We start from the raw sequence: 16,922 nt of genomic DNA, 5'->3' as shown, positions 1-16,922 counted from the left end.
CTTTATCTGAACGTAAGCATTAGTATGATCTTTCATCTGGGGTTAACATTAATGCTGCTATGACAAAAAATGGCTTATTAACAGTTGTCTAGGTTCCACTCTCTGGAATTCCCTCCCTGAACTCCGCTACCTCTATTGCCTTCTTTAAGATCAGCCCTAAAACTCACCTCTGACCAAGTATTTGATCAGCCCTCCTAATCTCTCCTGCTTTGGCTCCTTGTCCGTTTTCTTCATACCACTGAAGCACCTTGGGACAGAATGCATTTTTGGAATTAGATACCTTAGGCTTTCTCCTATAGTACATGGAAACTGTGAATAAGGAAGAACTTAATATATGCAGTGACAAGAGACATCATTTCAGAAGTAGTTTTTAATCCAAATAAATATATTTTGTACTTTGTATAATACATATATACACAAGACATTGCAGCATATTGTATTAAACATTTTTGAAGCACAGAAAAGGCATTGAATTGAAACATAAGAAAACATTTTATGGTAACATGCTACACATCAGTTTTATTAAGGACTTTTGAACAGTAAATAAAAAGATCCAGACTTTAGATTAAAAGGCCTCTGGTCAAATACAGCACATTTTAATGAGAAATGCTTTACACAGGTCCTTGAAGCTTACAAACATTATAGTAAAGTCAGTTTCCGGTTCAAATTTAATGAGGTAGCATACCATGTGCAACAATAATCTGAATGTAAACTGGTCTGGGGCTTGCATTGGTGTATTTTAGTTGCTTAAATACTGAATGCCAGATTATTTTCGACCATTACATGGCATTAACTTTAAATTCAAAGAAACTTTCCAAAGAATTTAGTGTGCAAAACCAAGAATGAGATTTTGTATACATTACTGCCCTTAAAAAAGTGCTCTGTAGGCAGCAATTGTATGTTAATACAGCCACAGCTGAAAAATCATCATGCAAGTGTTTACCAGCACTGCAAAACTTGAACATATTCTGCACCTGTATATACTCTACTTAATTCACAACATACACCAGAAACAATACCAAAATGAGTACAAACTAAAATCAAAGCTGATATATTTGGACAATGCTTTTTGTGAGCCATGTTCTTGTAACAAATATATATCCTTGCTCATTTTGGTTTTCAACTTCAAGAACCAATGCATAAAGCTTACTGATCCAAAGCAATCCTATAGTGTGAAAATGTGTATGAAATTGTACAAATTTAGCAACCATACTACTACATATTAGTGAAGGATTTCCACATAGTGAAATACAATACAGTAAGATGGCACAGTTTAATATACAAACCTGGGTGACAATTCACAGGAACACTGGATTTTTCAAGCACATAATGGGTATTTCACAAACCAAATGTTCCAACATTTTTAAGAACAAGTAAGCTCACAGGATTTTGACAACAGTGCTAGAAATTAGAATAAACTAATTCTAAACTGATGAATGGCACAGTGTTATTGGGCATGGAAACTAGTGCTAACTAAGCAGGGAAAGAAGGAGAATCAAACAAATTAAAATCAGTAGGTGCCAGAGAGAAAACAACTTAGCGGATTGGGGGGGGCGAGGGAAGGGAAAAAAAAGAGAAAAATGTGTGTTTTCCGTACCAGCTAAAGGACTTTCTTTCTTATTATAGTTAAACCTCAGTGATTCTAAACACAGTTTAACTTGTAGGAGTTGAAGTCATATTTCAGAGAAAGATGAGAGCTGAAAAACAATCTTAAACAGAATGGTAAAGGAGATACAATTTACTGGAGATTCATTACCTGTCATCTGCATACAGTGATGGCAGAAGCATATTGAAGTTATACTTTTTTGGTTAATTTTTAAAATCAAAAAGCTTCTCCAGCATAATTAGTGACAGAAAATATATCCTTGTTCTTTGAAATCTAGAATTTAATGTCAGGCAAGATGAACTCATTCCCACCTACATCTACACCGATTAAACAGATCAAGGTTTGCAATTTTAATACAATGGGACTAAAATTCTTAAGCGGAGTTGAATACATCTACATTAAAGCCATTGTTAAAAAAAAAAGTTTTAAGGGACTTATTCAGGAGATGTGGTTTACCAAAAAGCCTAAAGGCAACACAACAGTTACAAATGCAGGAAATGCTGAGAGGGGTTTAGTCTCGAGAAGTCATGTGATAGGGTGGGAGGATCGTGGTTTTCCACCAAAATTCCCTATATAACTTTATAAACTCAACTAGGCAGAGGACAAGCAATTAAAGTGATTTGGTGGAGGAAAGAAGTTGGGAGAGAAAATAAAGAAAAGGTGGGTGGAATCAATCCAATCTGCTTTCACACGCCTAACAATTTACTTAAGTGGTACTGAATAATTAGACTTGGAGCAGGCCTAGCTGAAAATAAAACAAAATATCTCAAAAGATCAATTATGTCACCACAAAAGGTTTCAAATATTGAAATCTTAGTGTGTGATAATTAGCTCTCCTGATGGTCTGATGGGTAAAGGCACTGCCTATTGTAGTACTAAAGTCATAGCGAAGATGTCAATCAATTCTTGATGTGATTTGGTGGAACTCACTTGCAAAGCAGGTGGTTCACTTCAGTAGCTGCAAGCTAGAGTGGGAAAAGAAAACTTCATCAGGTTTTCTACTCTTAAATCCATATCCAGTGACCGATTAAAAAGCTTGTGTTGACTAAGAGAGAGCTGGATCGGGGCTTTATTGCACTGCTCTCTACCCTTGAGCAGTCAGCCAAAGCTCACTGGCTAGACTCTCACGAACACCCAGTTGAAATGAGATATCAATGGGCCAGAAGATGTGGAATTGTAAACCGTGAGTCACTGCCTCTAGGACAGGAGGCAGGCTGGCAAAAAAAATTGTGCTCTTGATGGCAATAATGTCAATACTAAGGAATAAGCTTTCTTAACTTAATCAAACTCTCCCAAATCAGAGACTGCATATTTTCCTACAGAGCTGCACATCTTGCATCAGTGATGCGGTTAACCCCAAACATTAGTAATGGCCATTTTCCTGTGATCCTAAAAATGGCATCAGGAATGAGACTATCTGGAGGAGGTGGCTTGGCATCATCTGTGCTGTGTATCAACAACATTGTACCTGCAGAGAATGAAACAGAAGTTCAACTCAGAGTGCATCATTCTGCACATGTTGAAAGACATGTGGACTCCCAGATCTTCAAACCTTCCTACAAGAAGTGCAAATGGACTGTGACAGTGACACAATTATAATAGCTGATGCAAAGTAAATCTCCCTATACAATGTCCTAACTCCAACTCCAGAATAGCACTATGAATTTTTATGACCCAGATCTGCCACTCTTTTGGCTTCTTGCAATGGACAAGGACTTCCAATTTATAGGCTGTGAACCTGCATTTAGTAAGAGTGGTTGACTCTGCCTAAAGCCATTTTATCCAGCACTCTTACAGCATTGAGAGAGAACATTTTCAATCAGCATCGCTTGGTTTCAACTACGACTCTGAGGTGAAAGGGCAGTTTTAACTATGTCACTTAATCCCTTGTGAGTGCATTTTCTTTTGAGTGTAGATTTCCTCAATTTATATGAGAAGGAATGACTCACTGTTCAGTTTAATTACACAAGTCTAAAGCTCATATTATTTTGGTTCTAAATGGGCATTAAAAAAAACGTTTTCCATATATAGATTAGATCAAAAAGGTAACAGGGCCATTTCGACACTGATACCAACACTAGTTTTTGAAAACACATTTGGAATGCAGCTATAAACCCCATGAAGTCAACATCACAATCATCGAGGCCGTCGTCGGGTCACAAATACCAACACACGACGAATGGCAATAAGGCGATCTTTGAGCGAGGTCATTGCGAGAACAGCCAGCTGAGCACGACTTTCTAAAGGTAATACAGCTAACAGCCACCAGCACCAGGCAGGACCATTTTGACTTGACTGCAATAAAAAGCACAACAGTTAAAATGTTTGACGTTGTGCTCAAGTGTTATCAGTTTCAAACCCTATGCCAAAAAGGATAAAGAGACGTTCCATGCCAATTACTTCTTTACCACGAGTCTCTAAATATGTCTGCTATTAGGTATCTAAAAATAGGTAAATAGTTGGAATACACAATTCACAAGCCTGGGTCTAAACCTGATTTTTACTTTTATTCTGGACCTTCAAAACTTTCACAGTAGGATCTGCAACAAAAACTTTGATGGACTTAATTCATCACTTGCAATTTACTCTTAAACTATGAAATCCCTCTCCCTGAGCCACCTGTTCTAAGGCTTCCAACCAAAGTCAAAGTCATTCAGTTGATTGCTAAAGGGTGACTGACAGGGTTAACTTGGTTTTCTTCTCCCTCCTACTCCGTAGTGGCCAAGATCAGAAATCAAGCAACACAAGGTCTAGGGTTGGAGAACAAATTGTATTCCACTATTCCATGAAGCACCAACCCATGTTTTATTTACTTCACAAGTAAGAAACTTTATAAACAGTTGTTAAAACGTATTACCATCTCTAGACTAAGGACTGCTTTGGAACTCATCAACTAATGTCAGTGCAACACAGTTGTATTGTTAAATGATTCATAAGCCTACAGCATAGTCATAGAGTTATACAGCACGGATAGAGGCCCTTCGGCCCATCGTGTCCGCGCCGGCCATCAGCCCTGTCTACTCTAATCCCATATTCCAGCAATAGAGTCATAGAGTTATACAGCACGGATGTATAGTATTGTGCAATCACATTTACCTGAGGTGTTGGCTCCTTTCCTGGCATTGGCCCAAAATGATTCAGAATTTGAGTTCTCATATTGTCCTTGAGGGAATTAAACCAAGTGAAAGCTTGGTCATATACTGAGTCAGACAGACAGACAAGTGCATTATACTCCTCTCCTTCCACCTGTTGGAACCAGAAAATAAACCATTTATAAGAAAAAAAAGGTAGCTTTTGGTAACATTTGACTTAAAAATTTTTTTAATTTGCACAATGAAATTGGTAGCTACATCAGTTTCAAAACATTCAACCTATGACCATATTGGAACTCTCATACATTAGCGCATCCCAATTTAGAGAAACTGTTCCAATATCATATTACTCCTGTTGTAATAAAATTACTATCCATTTGGTTAAAATTTAATCTTACTGTTCAGTCTCAAGAAGCAGTAAAATCACCTCTCCAAGTGAGAAAAAAAAATCAATGTCTCCAGTCATAAGTGTTACATTTCTGCAAACTTGCTGCATGTCAAGTCACTTTTTAAAAAAAAATGGAAAGCATATTCCAGTTGAGCTGTTGGAAACATTAATCTTTCATTGCAAAATCTGCAGTCAGGCTCATTATCCCAAAATAGGACAATATAGCTAGTATTTCACCAACTAATTTCCCCAGTTTAATCAAATGGAAACACAATTGTCTCTGAACATTTATAGAAACTCCTGGTGTAGCAAAAGTAACTCTCATTGATAGATGATATACTTAACTTATCCTAGTCACTGTAGAGTTATCTATTTGAAGGTCATTACAAGTTTCCTACTTGAGATTAACGCAAAACAAAAATGGCGTCACATTTATTGAAAATGCTAAAAACAATTCAGGTATTACCAGTAACATTTAGTGGTAGCATACTTTAAACAGGATTTTCAGAATGAATGCAGGTATTAAAAACTATTCTTGATCAATCTGAATGAAGGAATTTTTATTTCCTTAACTTTTAGATTTATTGAAGCCACCTCAATGATGCAACCCACTAACAGAAGACTGCATGGACTCATTCTCCATATAACGTTCTGATCTCTGCTTTGCTATTATGCAGATGCAGAAAAGAACTCAAGTAACTCCTTGGATGAAGTTAAATAGAAAAAACTAAGTCACCCTGGGTGTGGCTGATTTTCTATGACTGGTTTCAGGGAGTTTGGGCTATTGGAGACCTGGAAAAATTCATTCCCCTAGCTTCTGAACTGGGATGCTGAATGGTATGATAAGGCCCAAGAAGGCATAAATTGTACATAAAACTTAAAACATTTTCATACCTTTTTGTCTTCAAGATATTCAATGTTGGCAGTGTTATAACCATCTCTCTGGCCATGGCTTAAAACCTTAAATCGACACTTGCCAATTGTATCAACTACAGATCGACCATCAGGAAAAAACTTTACGTCCCTGATTTCTAGCATGCAACCGTAATCAGCAAACCTGAACAAAAAAGCATTATACATAAACTTAGACAAGCATTGTTTAACATAAAATGTTGAAGTTATTGTAGACAATAAATTTTTGACATCTATGCTCAGGTGTTGCATTAGGAATATCAAAGAAAATACAGAAAGAAAACTCCCACTGGGGGGCAGGTAGAGAAAAGTCTACGTAATCACCACACACAAAAAGGGTCATTATATCTTACACCCTAGGGTTTTCATGTAGTCTGTCCAAATTTAATCAAATATCTTTAGTTTCCCTTTGCAAAAGCCAATCATTTCAAGTTTAATTTTTTTCCCAAGTGCATTCACATAGTAGGAAGCAGATGGCTGTGAACTGAACCGCCACGCCAATACAAGATGTGTCTTTCACTACAAACTCTGGAAGTAAACACTTGTGCTACAATTTCAGCCATGCCTCAAGATATATATTTTTAGGCTTATATCTATTCTGCTTGTTTGTGAAGTTTCATTCAGTACTTACAGGTTAGTTGCATTCTTACACTAGATGAGCATTCAGCCATATTGTATTCCTTTCAGTCTTTAAAATCTGTTCTCAGGTCTTATTCCCATGTCTCCTGCACTCTTCACGTTATTGTTATCTTGTCCCTGATACTGTGAAGAGTTACATCGAAGCTACAGCACAGAAACAGGCCACTCGGCCCAACTGGTCTATGCTGGCGTTTGTGGACCATATGAGCCTCCTCCCTCCCTACTCCATCTAACCCTATAAACATACCCTTCTATTCCTTTTTCCCTCATGTGCATATCTAGTTTCCCCTTAAATGCATCCATGCTTTTTCTCTCAACAACTCCTTGTGGTAGCACATTCCATATTCTTACCACTCTGGGTAAAGAAGTTTCTCTTAAATTCCCTATTGGATTTATTAGCAACTATTTTATTTTGTATTTGTGACCTCTAGTTTTGGACTTCCTCCACAAGTGGAAACATTTTCTCTACATCCACCTTATCAAACCCTTTCATTAACTTAAAGACCTCAATCAGGTCACCCCACAGCCTTCTCGGAGAGAAGAGCCCCAAGCCTGTTCAGCCTTTCCTGATAAGTATATCCTCTCCGTTCTGGTATCATCCTTGTTAATCTTTTTTGCACCCTCTCCAATGCATCTATAGCCTTTCTATTATATGCAGACCAGAACTGTGCACAGTACACCCAAATGTAGTCTAACCACGGTTCTATACAATTATAACAACTTCTCAGCTTTTCAATTTTATTCCTCTAGAAATGAACCCCAGTGCTTGATTTGCCTTTTTTATGGCCTTATTAACCTGTGTCACTACTTTTAGTGCTTTGTGTATCTGTACCCCTAGATCCCTTTGCTTCTCTATCTCATTTAGACTCTTAATATCCAAGGAGGTTGTAGTTTTGCTACAAAATTATCTACCTTTTATGAAGCTTTCCAATATCTTTGAGATCAGATACCTACCTACTCCACCCAAAAAACTGTGTTCTTAATAACATTGAGGCCATGAAAAGGAAACCAAGCACAGGGGTTCATTGCTAGAGAGATAGAATTGAAAAGCAAAGAAGTTATATTAAACTTGTATAGAACCTTGGTTAGACCACACTTGGAGTACCATGAACAGTTCTGGTCTCCATATTATAAAAAGGATATAGAGGCACCAGAAAAGGTGCAAAGATGATTTACTAGGATGATATCAGGACTGACAGATTATACCTATTAGGATAGATTGAGCAGGTTAGGACTCTTTTCTCCAGAAAAGAGACTGAAGGCTGACCTGATAGAGGTCTTTACAATTATAAAAGAGTTTGATAGGGTAGACATAGAGGAGATGTTTTCACTTGCAGGGGAGACCAGAACTAGGGGCCATAAATATAAGATAGTCACTAAAAACCCAATAGGGAATTCAAGAGAAACTTCTTTACCTAGAGTGTGGTTAGAATATGGAACTCGCTACCACAAGGAGTAGTTGAGGCGACTAGCATAGATGCATTTAAGGAGAAGCTAGGAAGGAATAGAAGGACATGCTGCTAGGGTTAGATGAAGTAGACTCATTGAGTATAAACACCGGCATGGACCTGTTGGTCCCAATGGCCTGTTTCTGTGCTGTACATTCTATGATCATGGGGCAGTAATCCTGGCATAAGCTGAAATGGATTAACTATCGCCTCCTCTCCACAATTAGAATGTCAGCCTCCATCCATTCCTTAAACAAAAGGGCAGTATATGAGTAAGCCCGTTTTCTTGAGTAAACACACTGGTTTTCTATCAGTCCAACTGGAGAGCACCTGTCACAATAGCCTATTCAAGTTTATCACAGATTGCGAAGCAGTCAACATATTCCACAAACCTTGGCTGGTGGTTGGGGGAGGGAGGAAGAAAGAAAGAAAGCTGGTAAAATTCCTGGCATACATAAAATAGATGACCACTGCAATCCTGCAACCGATGCCCTTCAGCCCTCCTATTGTTTATATATTGCATTACATTTTGGTAGCAAGCTGCAAATTTTTCAATAAACTGGTCATGCAACACTCCTTCCATGCTGTAACCTTTCTATGATTCGAACACAAATTGCTCCTTCAGCAATACCACGATCCACTGGTTCAGTTGGCATTGTCACTGGCAAAAATATAGGAACATAGGAACAGGAGTAGGCCATTCAGCCCCTCGTGCCTGCTCCGCCATTTGATAAGATCATGGCTGATCTGTGATCTAACTCCATATACCTGCCTTTGGCCCATATCCCTTAATACCTTTGGTTGCCAAAAAGCTATCTATCTCAGATTTAAATTTAGCAATTGAGCTAGTATCAATTGCCGTTTGCGGAAGAGTGTTCCAAACTTCTACAACCCTGGGTGTAGAAATGTTTTCTAATCTCGCTCCTGAAAGGTCTGGCTCTAATTTTTAGACTCTGCCTCCTACTCCTAAAATCTCTATCCACCCTATCTGTTCCCCTTAATATCTTATAAACTTCGATCAGATCACCCCTTGACCTTCGAAACTCTAGAGAATACAACCCCAATTTGTGTAATCTCTCCTCATAACTTAACCCTTGAAGTCCGGGTATCATTCTAGTAAACCTACGCTGCACTCCCTCCGAGGCCAATATGTCCTTCCGAAGGTGCGGTGCCCAGAACTGCTCACAGTACTCCAGGTGCAGTCTAACCAGGGATTTGTATAGCTGCAGCATAACTTCTGCCCCCTTGTACTCTAGTCCTCTAGATATAAAGGCCAACATTCCATTTGCCTTCTTGATTATTTTCTGCACCTGTTCATGACACTTCAATGATCTATGTACCTGAGCCCCTAAGTCCCTTTGGACATCCACTGTTTTTAACTTTTTACCATTTAGGAAGTACCTTGTTCTATCCTTTTTTGATTCAAAGTGGATGACCTCACATTTGTCTATATTGAATTCCATTTGCCACAGTTTTGCCCATTCTCCTAATCTATCAACATCGCTTTGTAATTTTATGTTTTCATCAACACTGCTTACAATGCTACCGATCTTTGTGTCATCGGCAAACTTAGATATGCGATTTTCTATGCCTTCATCTAAGTCGTTAATAAATATTGTGAATAATTGAGGCCCCAAGACAGATCCCTGCAGGACTCCACTAGTCACATCCTACCAATGTGAGTACCTACCCATTATCCCTACTCTCTGTCACCTTTCGCTCAGCCAATTTCCTAACCAAGTCCGTACTTGTCCCTCAATTCCATGGGCTTCTATCTTAGCTAACAGTCTCTTATGTGGGACCTTATCAAATGCCTTCTGGAAGTCCATATAAATAACATCCATTGACATTCCCCTGTCCACTACTTTAGTCACCTCTTCAAAAAATTCAATCAGGTTTGTCAGGCACAACCTACCTTTCACAAATCCATGCTGGCTCTCTCGAGGTGTTCAGTCACCCTATCCTTAATTATAGACTCTAGCATTTTCCCCACAACAGATGTTAGGCTAACTGGTCTATAATTCCCTGGTTTCCCTCTCTCTCCTTTCTCAAAAAGACATGTGCAATTTTCCAATCTAGAGGGACAGTTCCTGAATCTAGAGAACTTTGAAAGATTATAGTTATGGCATCCGCAACGTGCTCACCTACTTCCTTTAAAACCCTGGGATGGAAACCATCTGGTCACGGGGATTTGTCACTCTTTAGTGCTATTATTTTCTTCATTACTGTTGCTTTACTTATGTTAATTTTATCGAGCCCCTGTCCCCGATTCAATATAAGTTTTCTTGGGATTTCCGGCATGCTATCCTCTTTCGACTGTAAATACTGCCGCAAAGTAATTGTTCAACATGTCCGCCATTTCCCCATTGTCAATGACAATATCCCCACTTTCAGTTTTTAAGGGGCCAACACTGCTCCTGACCACCCTCTTTTTCCTAATATAACTATAAAAGTTCTTCATATTGGTTTTGATATCCCTTGCGAGTTTCTTTTCATACTCTCTTTTTGTAGCCCTTACTATCTGTTTTGTGTGACCCTTTGTTGATCTTTGTATCTTTCCCATTTGCCAGGATCTGTGCCATTTTTTGCCTTTTTGTATGCCCTTTCCTTATGTCTTATACTGCCCCTTACCTCATTAGTTGTCCCTGGCTGTTTTTTTTGGCAAGTAGAGTTCTTGCCCCTCAGGGATATAAACCGATTCTGTATCACGTTAAATGTTTCTTTAAACATTTCCCACTGATCATCAGTCGTTTTACCCATTAACAGATTTGCCCAGTTTACTGTGGACAGTCTCTGTCTCATCCCATTGAAGTCGGCCTTGCCCAAGTCTAGAATCTTAGCAGCTGATTCACTTTTTCCCTTTTAAACACTACATATGCCACTCACCTCAAACGCACGAGGACTTGGAAGAACAAACTCACATTTACATAGCACTTTTCACATTATCAGGACATTCCAAAACTCTTCACAGCTAATGAAATACTTTTGAAGTGTAGTCACTGTTATAATGTAGGCAAACAGATCTGCCAATCTGCAAACAGCAAGGTCCCACAGCATCAATGAGATAAATGACCAGATAATCTGTGTTGGTTAAGGGTTAAATGTTGGTCAAGACACAGAATTCCACAGCACTTCTTTGAACAGTGCCATTGGGTTTTTTCATGTCCACTTGAGCAAGCAGACAGGGTCTCAGTTTAACATTCCATTTGAAAAATGGCACCTGACAATGCAGCACTCAAATGTCGGCCTTAATTAATGCAGTCAAGCCTCTGGAGTGGGGCTTAAACCCACACCCTTCAAATTGAAGAGGCAAGAGTGCTACCATTGAGCTAAGGCTGACACTTACATATATATTCAGGTTCTCTCTAAGAGCCATTACAAGCTAGCAACACACACACACACACACACACAAATATATATATATCTATCCATCCTTACCCTTTAAGTTCATCTCCAATGCACATTCCAAATTGCTTGGTGCCCGTTTCCATACACCTGCGAATCATGAGCCGATAACGTGGTTCAAAAACATGAAGAGGGCATGGAATAGTTGGGAAGCCCATGGTGCAGACAAAAATTGGAACATCTTCATTTAGGCTACAAGAGCAAATAAAGACACATTTCACTCACTGTTCTCTTGCTTCTATTGCTGGTCTAATTGGTTGTAGAAGTATTAGAAAAGACCAAGTGAATAGCACCTGCAATGTAAAACATCAAAACTTTATAGGGGATTGAGTGGGTGACAGTAATTAGAAAACTGACTCTGGCGTTTTTCTATAATTAAAGTGTCAAAGTGGAGATAAATATCAACCAGTAGTGGAGCATCCCTCTAAACTGGATTTTTTTTTAAAACATTAAAATGATTGCTGGATAGAAAGCACTCTATACAATGACCACTAGATGGAGTCCAAGTTTTTATTTAAATTTAAGAACATATACACAAATATCGAAGTTACAATAGTGAAACAGGTCATTTGGCCCAACCAGTCCACGTTGGAGTTACCCTTCATGTAAGCAAATAGTTCTAATCACATTTACCCGCTTTGTTCCCATAATCCCTTCAACCGTTTTTCTTTCATCCACCTATCCAATCTAATCTTGATTGTTGCATTTCTGCCTCGACCATTAATCCTGGAAATGAATTTCTCAGCCTCACAACTCCATGTAAAGAAGTATCTCCTGCTATCTGTTCTAAATCTCTTGCATTTAATGTCCCTTGTTCTTGAACCCTCAACCACTGAAAAGTCTGTTTCTATCTACCCCGCCCCTTCCATATTATTTTAAACACCTATCATATCTAATGAAAAAAGACCCAATTTTTCAAGCCTTTCTTCATATTTTTATTTTCTCATACCAGACAGAATCCTGGTGAATCTGCACTGTGCCCTCTCTAAAGCCTCAATAACCCTCCTACACTGTGGAGCCCAATTGTGCACATGGTACTCTGAAGATTTTATATAGGCTCATCTTTACCACATGGATTTTATATTCTATACCTAGTGATAAATCCTAGAATTACCATACTAATGACAGTATAATTTAGTAGTGCAATGAATCAGACAGCATTAACTCTCCAACTTCCATCTAGGTTGCTCTGATTATATTCTTAACTGGAATGGCCCCTCTACTCTACAAAGATTTATACTTCTACAGTACCACCTGCTGAAGCAACTCCAAAGCATCATGTCACAGTGGTGCAATTCTGCCTCTATGCCTTGCTCCTACATTTTACAACAATGCCAGTTCCCCTTTAAAGGCAACCAACAGTCTGAGAGTTGCTGGTGCCAGTTATTCCTCTGCACGCTCCCACTGAGTCATGCAGTGTGCACCAAAAAATTCTTACAGCACAAGGTGTACACTGTGCTAGGCACATTTGGTACCCAGGCAGCAATGATCCCAGTGCCTCCATGCCAGGCTCACAGACAGCCAAAGACTGAAAATACAGTGTACTCTTCAATATTGAGATGGACAACCTTACATATGCTGAAAATTGTGAGCGCTAAATCCATAGAGAGTTAATCTGCAGGATTCAGTTGCATGGCAACAATATTCTATGACAATTTCCTAGTTATTTTTTAGCCCTCCCAAGACAACAAATCATCATGGAATTCAATACAGTCACCAAAGATGCAACTTAATGATTCTTCCACATGTTTAGTTAGAAAACCGTAGGCAGGCAAACAATGAGATCTCCAACAATGTCCCCACTTGCAAATAATGACTAACGGTGCTAGTTTGTTTTAATCCAGGGAAAAATACTCAAGATCAGAACATTAATACAATATCCCACTGTCAAACTTAGTTTTCTCAATAAGAAACTGGATAGGCCTGAAAGCACAGAATCCAGAGACCCACTTCCAGAACCCTGTTGATTAACATAAGAATTAATATGGCATTCTTAGACCGAGGAAAGAGGATTTAATTGTTACCTGAATTAGCCAATCTTAGCAATATTGAAATTATTGAGGGCTTTCAAAAGAATTACTCTTCAGTACATTCATCACTGCTGCCAATAGCCCATTTACTGAAAAGATAGCCTGAACAAAGGACCACCTCCAAATTCTACTTATTACTTCCTATACAAGTATATTTTCCCTACTGTCATTAAACAAGTACACAGTTATGTAAGCTATTACAGTGAAAGAGTTATAAAAAAAACTGCAAACGCTGGACATCTGAAATTTAAAATCCACAAAAATGCTGGAAATACACAAGTCAGTTGGTATCTGTATGAGAAGACAATTAATGGCCCAGAAGTTGCTGGAGCAGGGCATCTCGCAGCCCCGGTTAGACTTTCTCCTGCATTCTTCAGCTCAAAATGTTTTTGCCATGTAAGTCGCTGGAAATGCAAGCTGATAACTATTTAATTATTTTACTGAAAACAAATTGCCTAATTTTCCATTCTTTCGCCATCATTAATTTGAAACTACAACCCCTTGTTTTTGAATTTTATACACAACAGAAAAAACTTACTTGAATCCAGATTCTCTAAATCCCTCAATCGTAAATGCTTCTATCAAATTGCTCCTTCATTTTCTCTTTGTAAAATAGATATGCCCAGGGTAGCTAGCCTCTTCTCATAGCTGTTCTCTTAATTCTAGAATTGCACTCCCTACAATAAGTTAACATTTTTATAGAAAAAGAAATCAAAACTGCACACAATACTACAGATGTGGTCTCACCAAGACCAGATATGATTTCAGAGTTATTTTTTGACTTCCAAGTTACATCCATTGCTATACATTGTTTGCTTTCCTAATTGCTCGTTAACATTGTACTGACCTGCTCACCCAAACCCCACTGTACTGGTCCTTTTAATCTGTCCAACAAACACCCAGATTTATTTTGATGTGATATCACCAGCATTTTTCCATTTGGCACATAATTCAACTATCTTTTCTAAATTATATAATTGTACACTTCTCCATATTAAACTGCACCTTCCACTTCTCTGTCCGCAGGCCCAACTTATCCTACTACGATCCTTTTGGATTCGTGTACATTTGCGTCTGCTCCGAATTTGTGTCTGCTGCAAACTTAGACATCCAAGACTTGATTCCAGCCTCCAAATCATTTATAAAAATTATACAAACAGCTGTCCCAGCACCAAGCCCTTTGGCACATTACTAACAACCAGCTGCCACCCAGATACTCCACCATGCACAACTTGTTGCTATCAGCTGGTCCAATACATTGGCATCTATTCTATGGATCTGAACGTCATGTAGCTGTCTATTATGTAGGACAGTGACAAATGCCTTTTGAAATCCAGGTATAACATCTACCGTCTCACCCCATCCAATAGATCTGTAACATCCTCAAAGAAATCTAAAAATACTTGAACAATGAGATGGGTTAGGAGAAATTTCTTGATGGTTGTTGGGGCACAGAACGCTTTGCCAGAGGGTGTGTTGAAGCAAAGGCCAGTTCAACCTTTATGGGAAAATTGGATAAATATTTGAAGCAGACTAAGATACAGAGCTATTGGGGGGTGGGGGAGGAAGAGAAAGAGCAGGGCAATGGGATTAGTTTAGCTCTAGCAAAGAGTTGGAACAGACAGTGGTCCAAATGGCCCCCTTCTGCGTTGTAAACTTCTAAATCCAATAAATTGTTAAAGCACATTCTGCCATTCCTAAAACTATGCTATCTCTAACTCCTTTTGCTCAAGACGATCCCTTATACTATCCCTCACCATAGTTTCAAACAATTTAACCATATATCGAGGAAAAGCTTACAAATCTAAGTTTGACAATTCACCTGCAGGCTTTTTTTTAAAAAAAAACACATTTGCTACTTTCCAATCCTCTGGGATGTGATCAGTCAGCTCTGGAAAGTAATCAGTGAGAGGAATCAATCTCCTGAGTCAACTCCTTCAAAATCCTGGGATGAAAGTCATCAGAGCCAAAGCTTTATCGACCTTGAGCTTCTGCAAATTCCCCAATATATCTGCACTCACCATCAAACCACATTTTCACTTTTGGCATTTCTCCATTTCATTTGTGAACGCTTATAAAGTAACAATTTAGTATTTCAGCTGTTTTCCTGTCCTCAGTCACTACTGCCTCACTGTCATGTCTTTAGTGACCCAGTCTCTTTCTACCTTTTGCTCAGATCTGCCATATCTGAAGGCTTTGTTGGTCTCTACGTTGGCAGCAATATTTTCCTCCTCTCAAATTCTCAATTTCTTTGCATTTCTCAGCCTCATCTTTATGGATCTCCCTATCCTGCTCCATTCCTGAATATTTAAAAAATGTTTTCTCTTTCCTAATGCCTTCCATTAACTTATCTGCACTTGTTCAAAACTTACTTCAGCATCCTAAAAAAAATAAAAATCCCTTTAAACATTTTCCTTCCACATCTTTTTTTTCCTAAATATTTCCTCCTATTTTAATGTTTTCACACATTTAGTCATGGCCTTAAAAGTTAGCTCAACTAAAATTTAGCTTTTTAAATAAACTTGCTTTTATGCTTGGTCCTCAACTAGGTCCCAGATCCCTTACTTAGCTTAGAAGTCTCTGAAAACCAATCTAATATTGCACTCTCCCTTGTAGGTTTCCACACATACCATTTTAAAACAAGTCCTGCATAACCAATGAATTCCTGCTCACACAGACTGCCTCTTTTGTACATCCCAATCATAAGAACATAAGAAATAGGAGCAAGAGTAGGCCAATCGGCCCTTCGAGCCTGCTCCGCCATTTAATAAGATCATGGCTGATCTGACCCAACCTCAAATCTAAATTCATGTCCAATTTCCTGCCCGCTCCCCATAACCCCTAAACAACGTTGCGTAAGATTGAAATCGTCCATAATTACAATAGTGGACCAAGTACTAATCTATATTATGGCTCCCCACAGCAGTGCATCCACCTCCTTTGGACTGCTGGTGGTCGATAGTATATTTTTTATAATCACTAACTTCTTCCCCTTATTCATCTTCCAAATCCAACACCCTCTCAGTAACAGATAACCCCTAGCTGATCAATAGCCCCAACCCTCTTCAATCTTCCCTTTGTCTTTACTAAACAAAACCCTGCAGGCTCATTCCTCACTTATCTGCCTTCTTGTGTCAAGATTCAATTATTCCTATAATGCCCACTTGCTCCCTATTCACTATCCCAACCAGTTGACCCATTTGGTTCCTTAAATTCCTTGCATTCATATGAACACTTAAGTCATCCTTCACAATCTTTAGTCTATTTTCCCTAAATCATCTTAGTTGGTGGTCTGCTCTGCTTTCAACTGTCTTCCTTCCCCCCGCTCCCACTAGTTTAAAGCCTTTCTAACTCAGTTCAGGTAAAGATGTCATTGATTCAGGTGAGGGACATCTTATCTGT

At 38.7% G+C, this 16,922-nt stretch overlaps 1 protein-coding gene across 1 annotated transcript in view; it reads right to left on the bottom strand.

Annotated features, from left to right (window-relative positions):
* Nucleotides 1-398: 398 nt before the first annotated feature.
* Nucleotides 399-16,922, bottom strand: part of lonrf2 (LON peptidase N-terminal domain and ring finger 2) — a 28,766-nt gene continuing 12,242 nt past the window's right edge. The window contains exons 9-12 of the mRNA XM_067986235.1: nucleotides 11,524-11,682; nucleotides 5,981-6,143; nucleotides 4,703-4,852; nucleotides 399-3,901 (exon numbers count right to left, since the gene is read on the bottom strand). Coding sequence (XP_067842336.1) covers nucleotides 3,743-3,901; nucleotides 4,703-4,852; nucleotides 5,981-6,143; nucleotides 11,524-11,682 — 631 coding nt within the window. The 3' untranslated portion in view covers nucleotides 399-3,742. The remainder of the gene's footprint in view (nucleotides 3,902-4,702; nucleotides 4,853-5,980; nucleotides 6,144-11,523; nucleotides 11,683-16,922) is intronic.

Source organism: Heptranchias perlo, chromosome 6 (assembly GCF_035084215.1).
Source record: "Heptranchias perlo isolate sHepPer1 chromosome 6, sHepPer1.hap1, whole genome shotgun sequence".
NCBI lineage: Eukaryota > Metazoa > Chordata > Chondrichthyes > Hexanchiformes > Hexanchidae > Heptranchias > Heptranchias perlo.
This window is presented reverse-complemented; position numbering and strand designations above follow the sequence as displayed.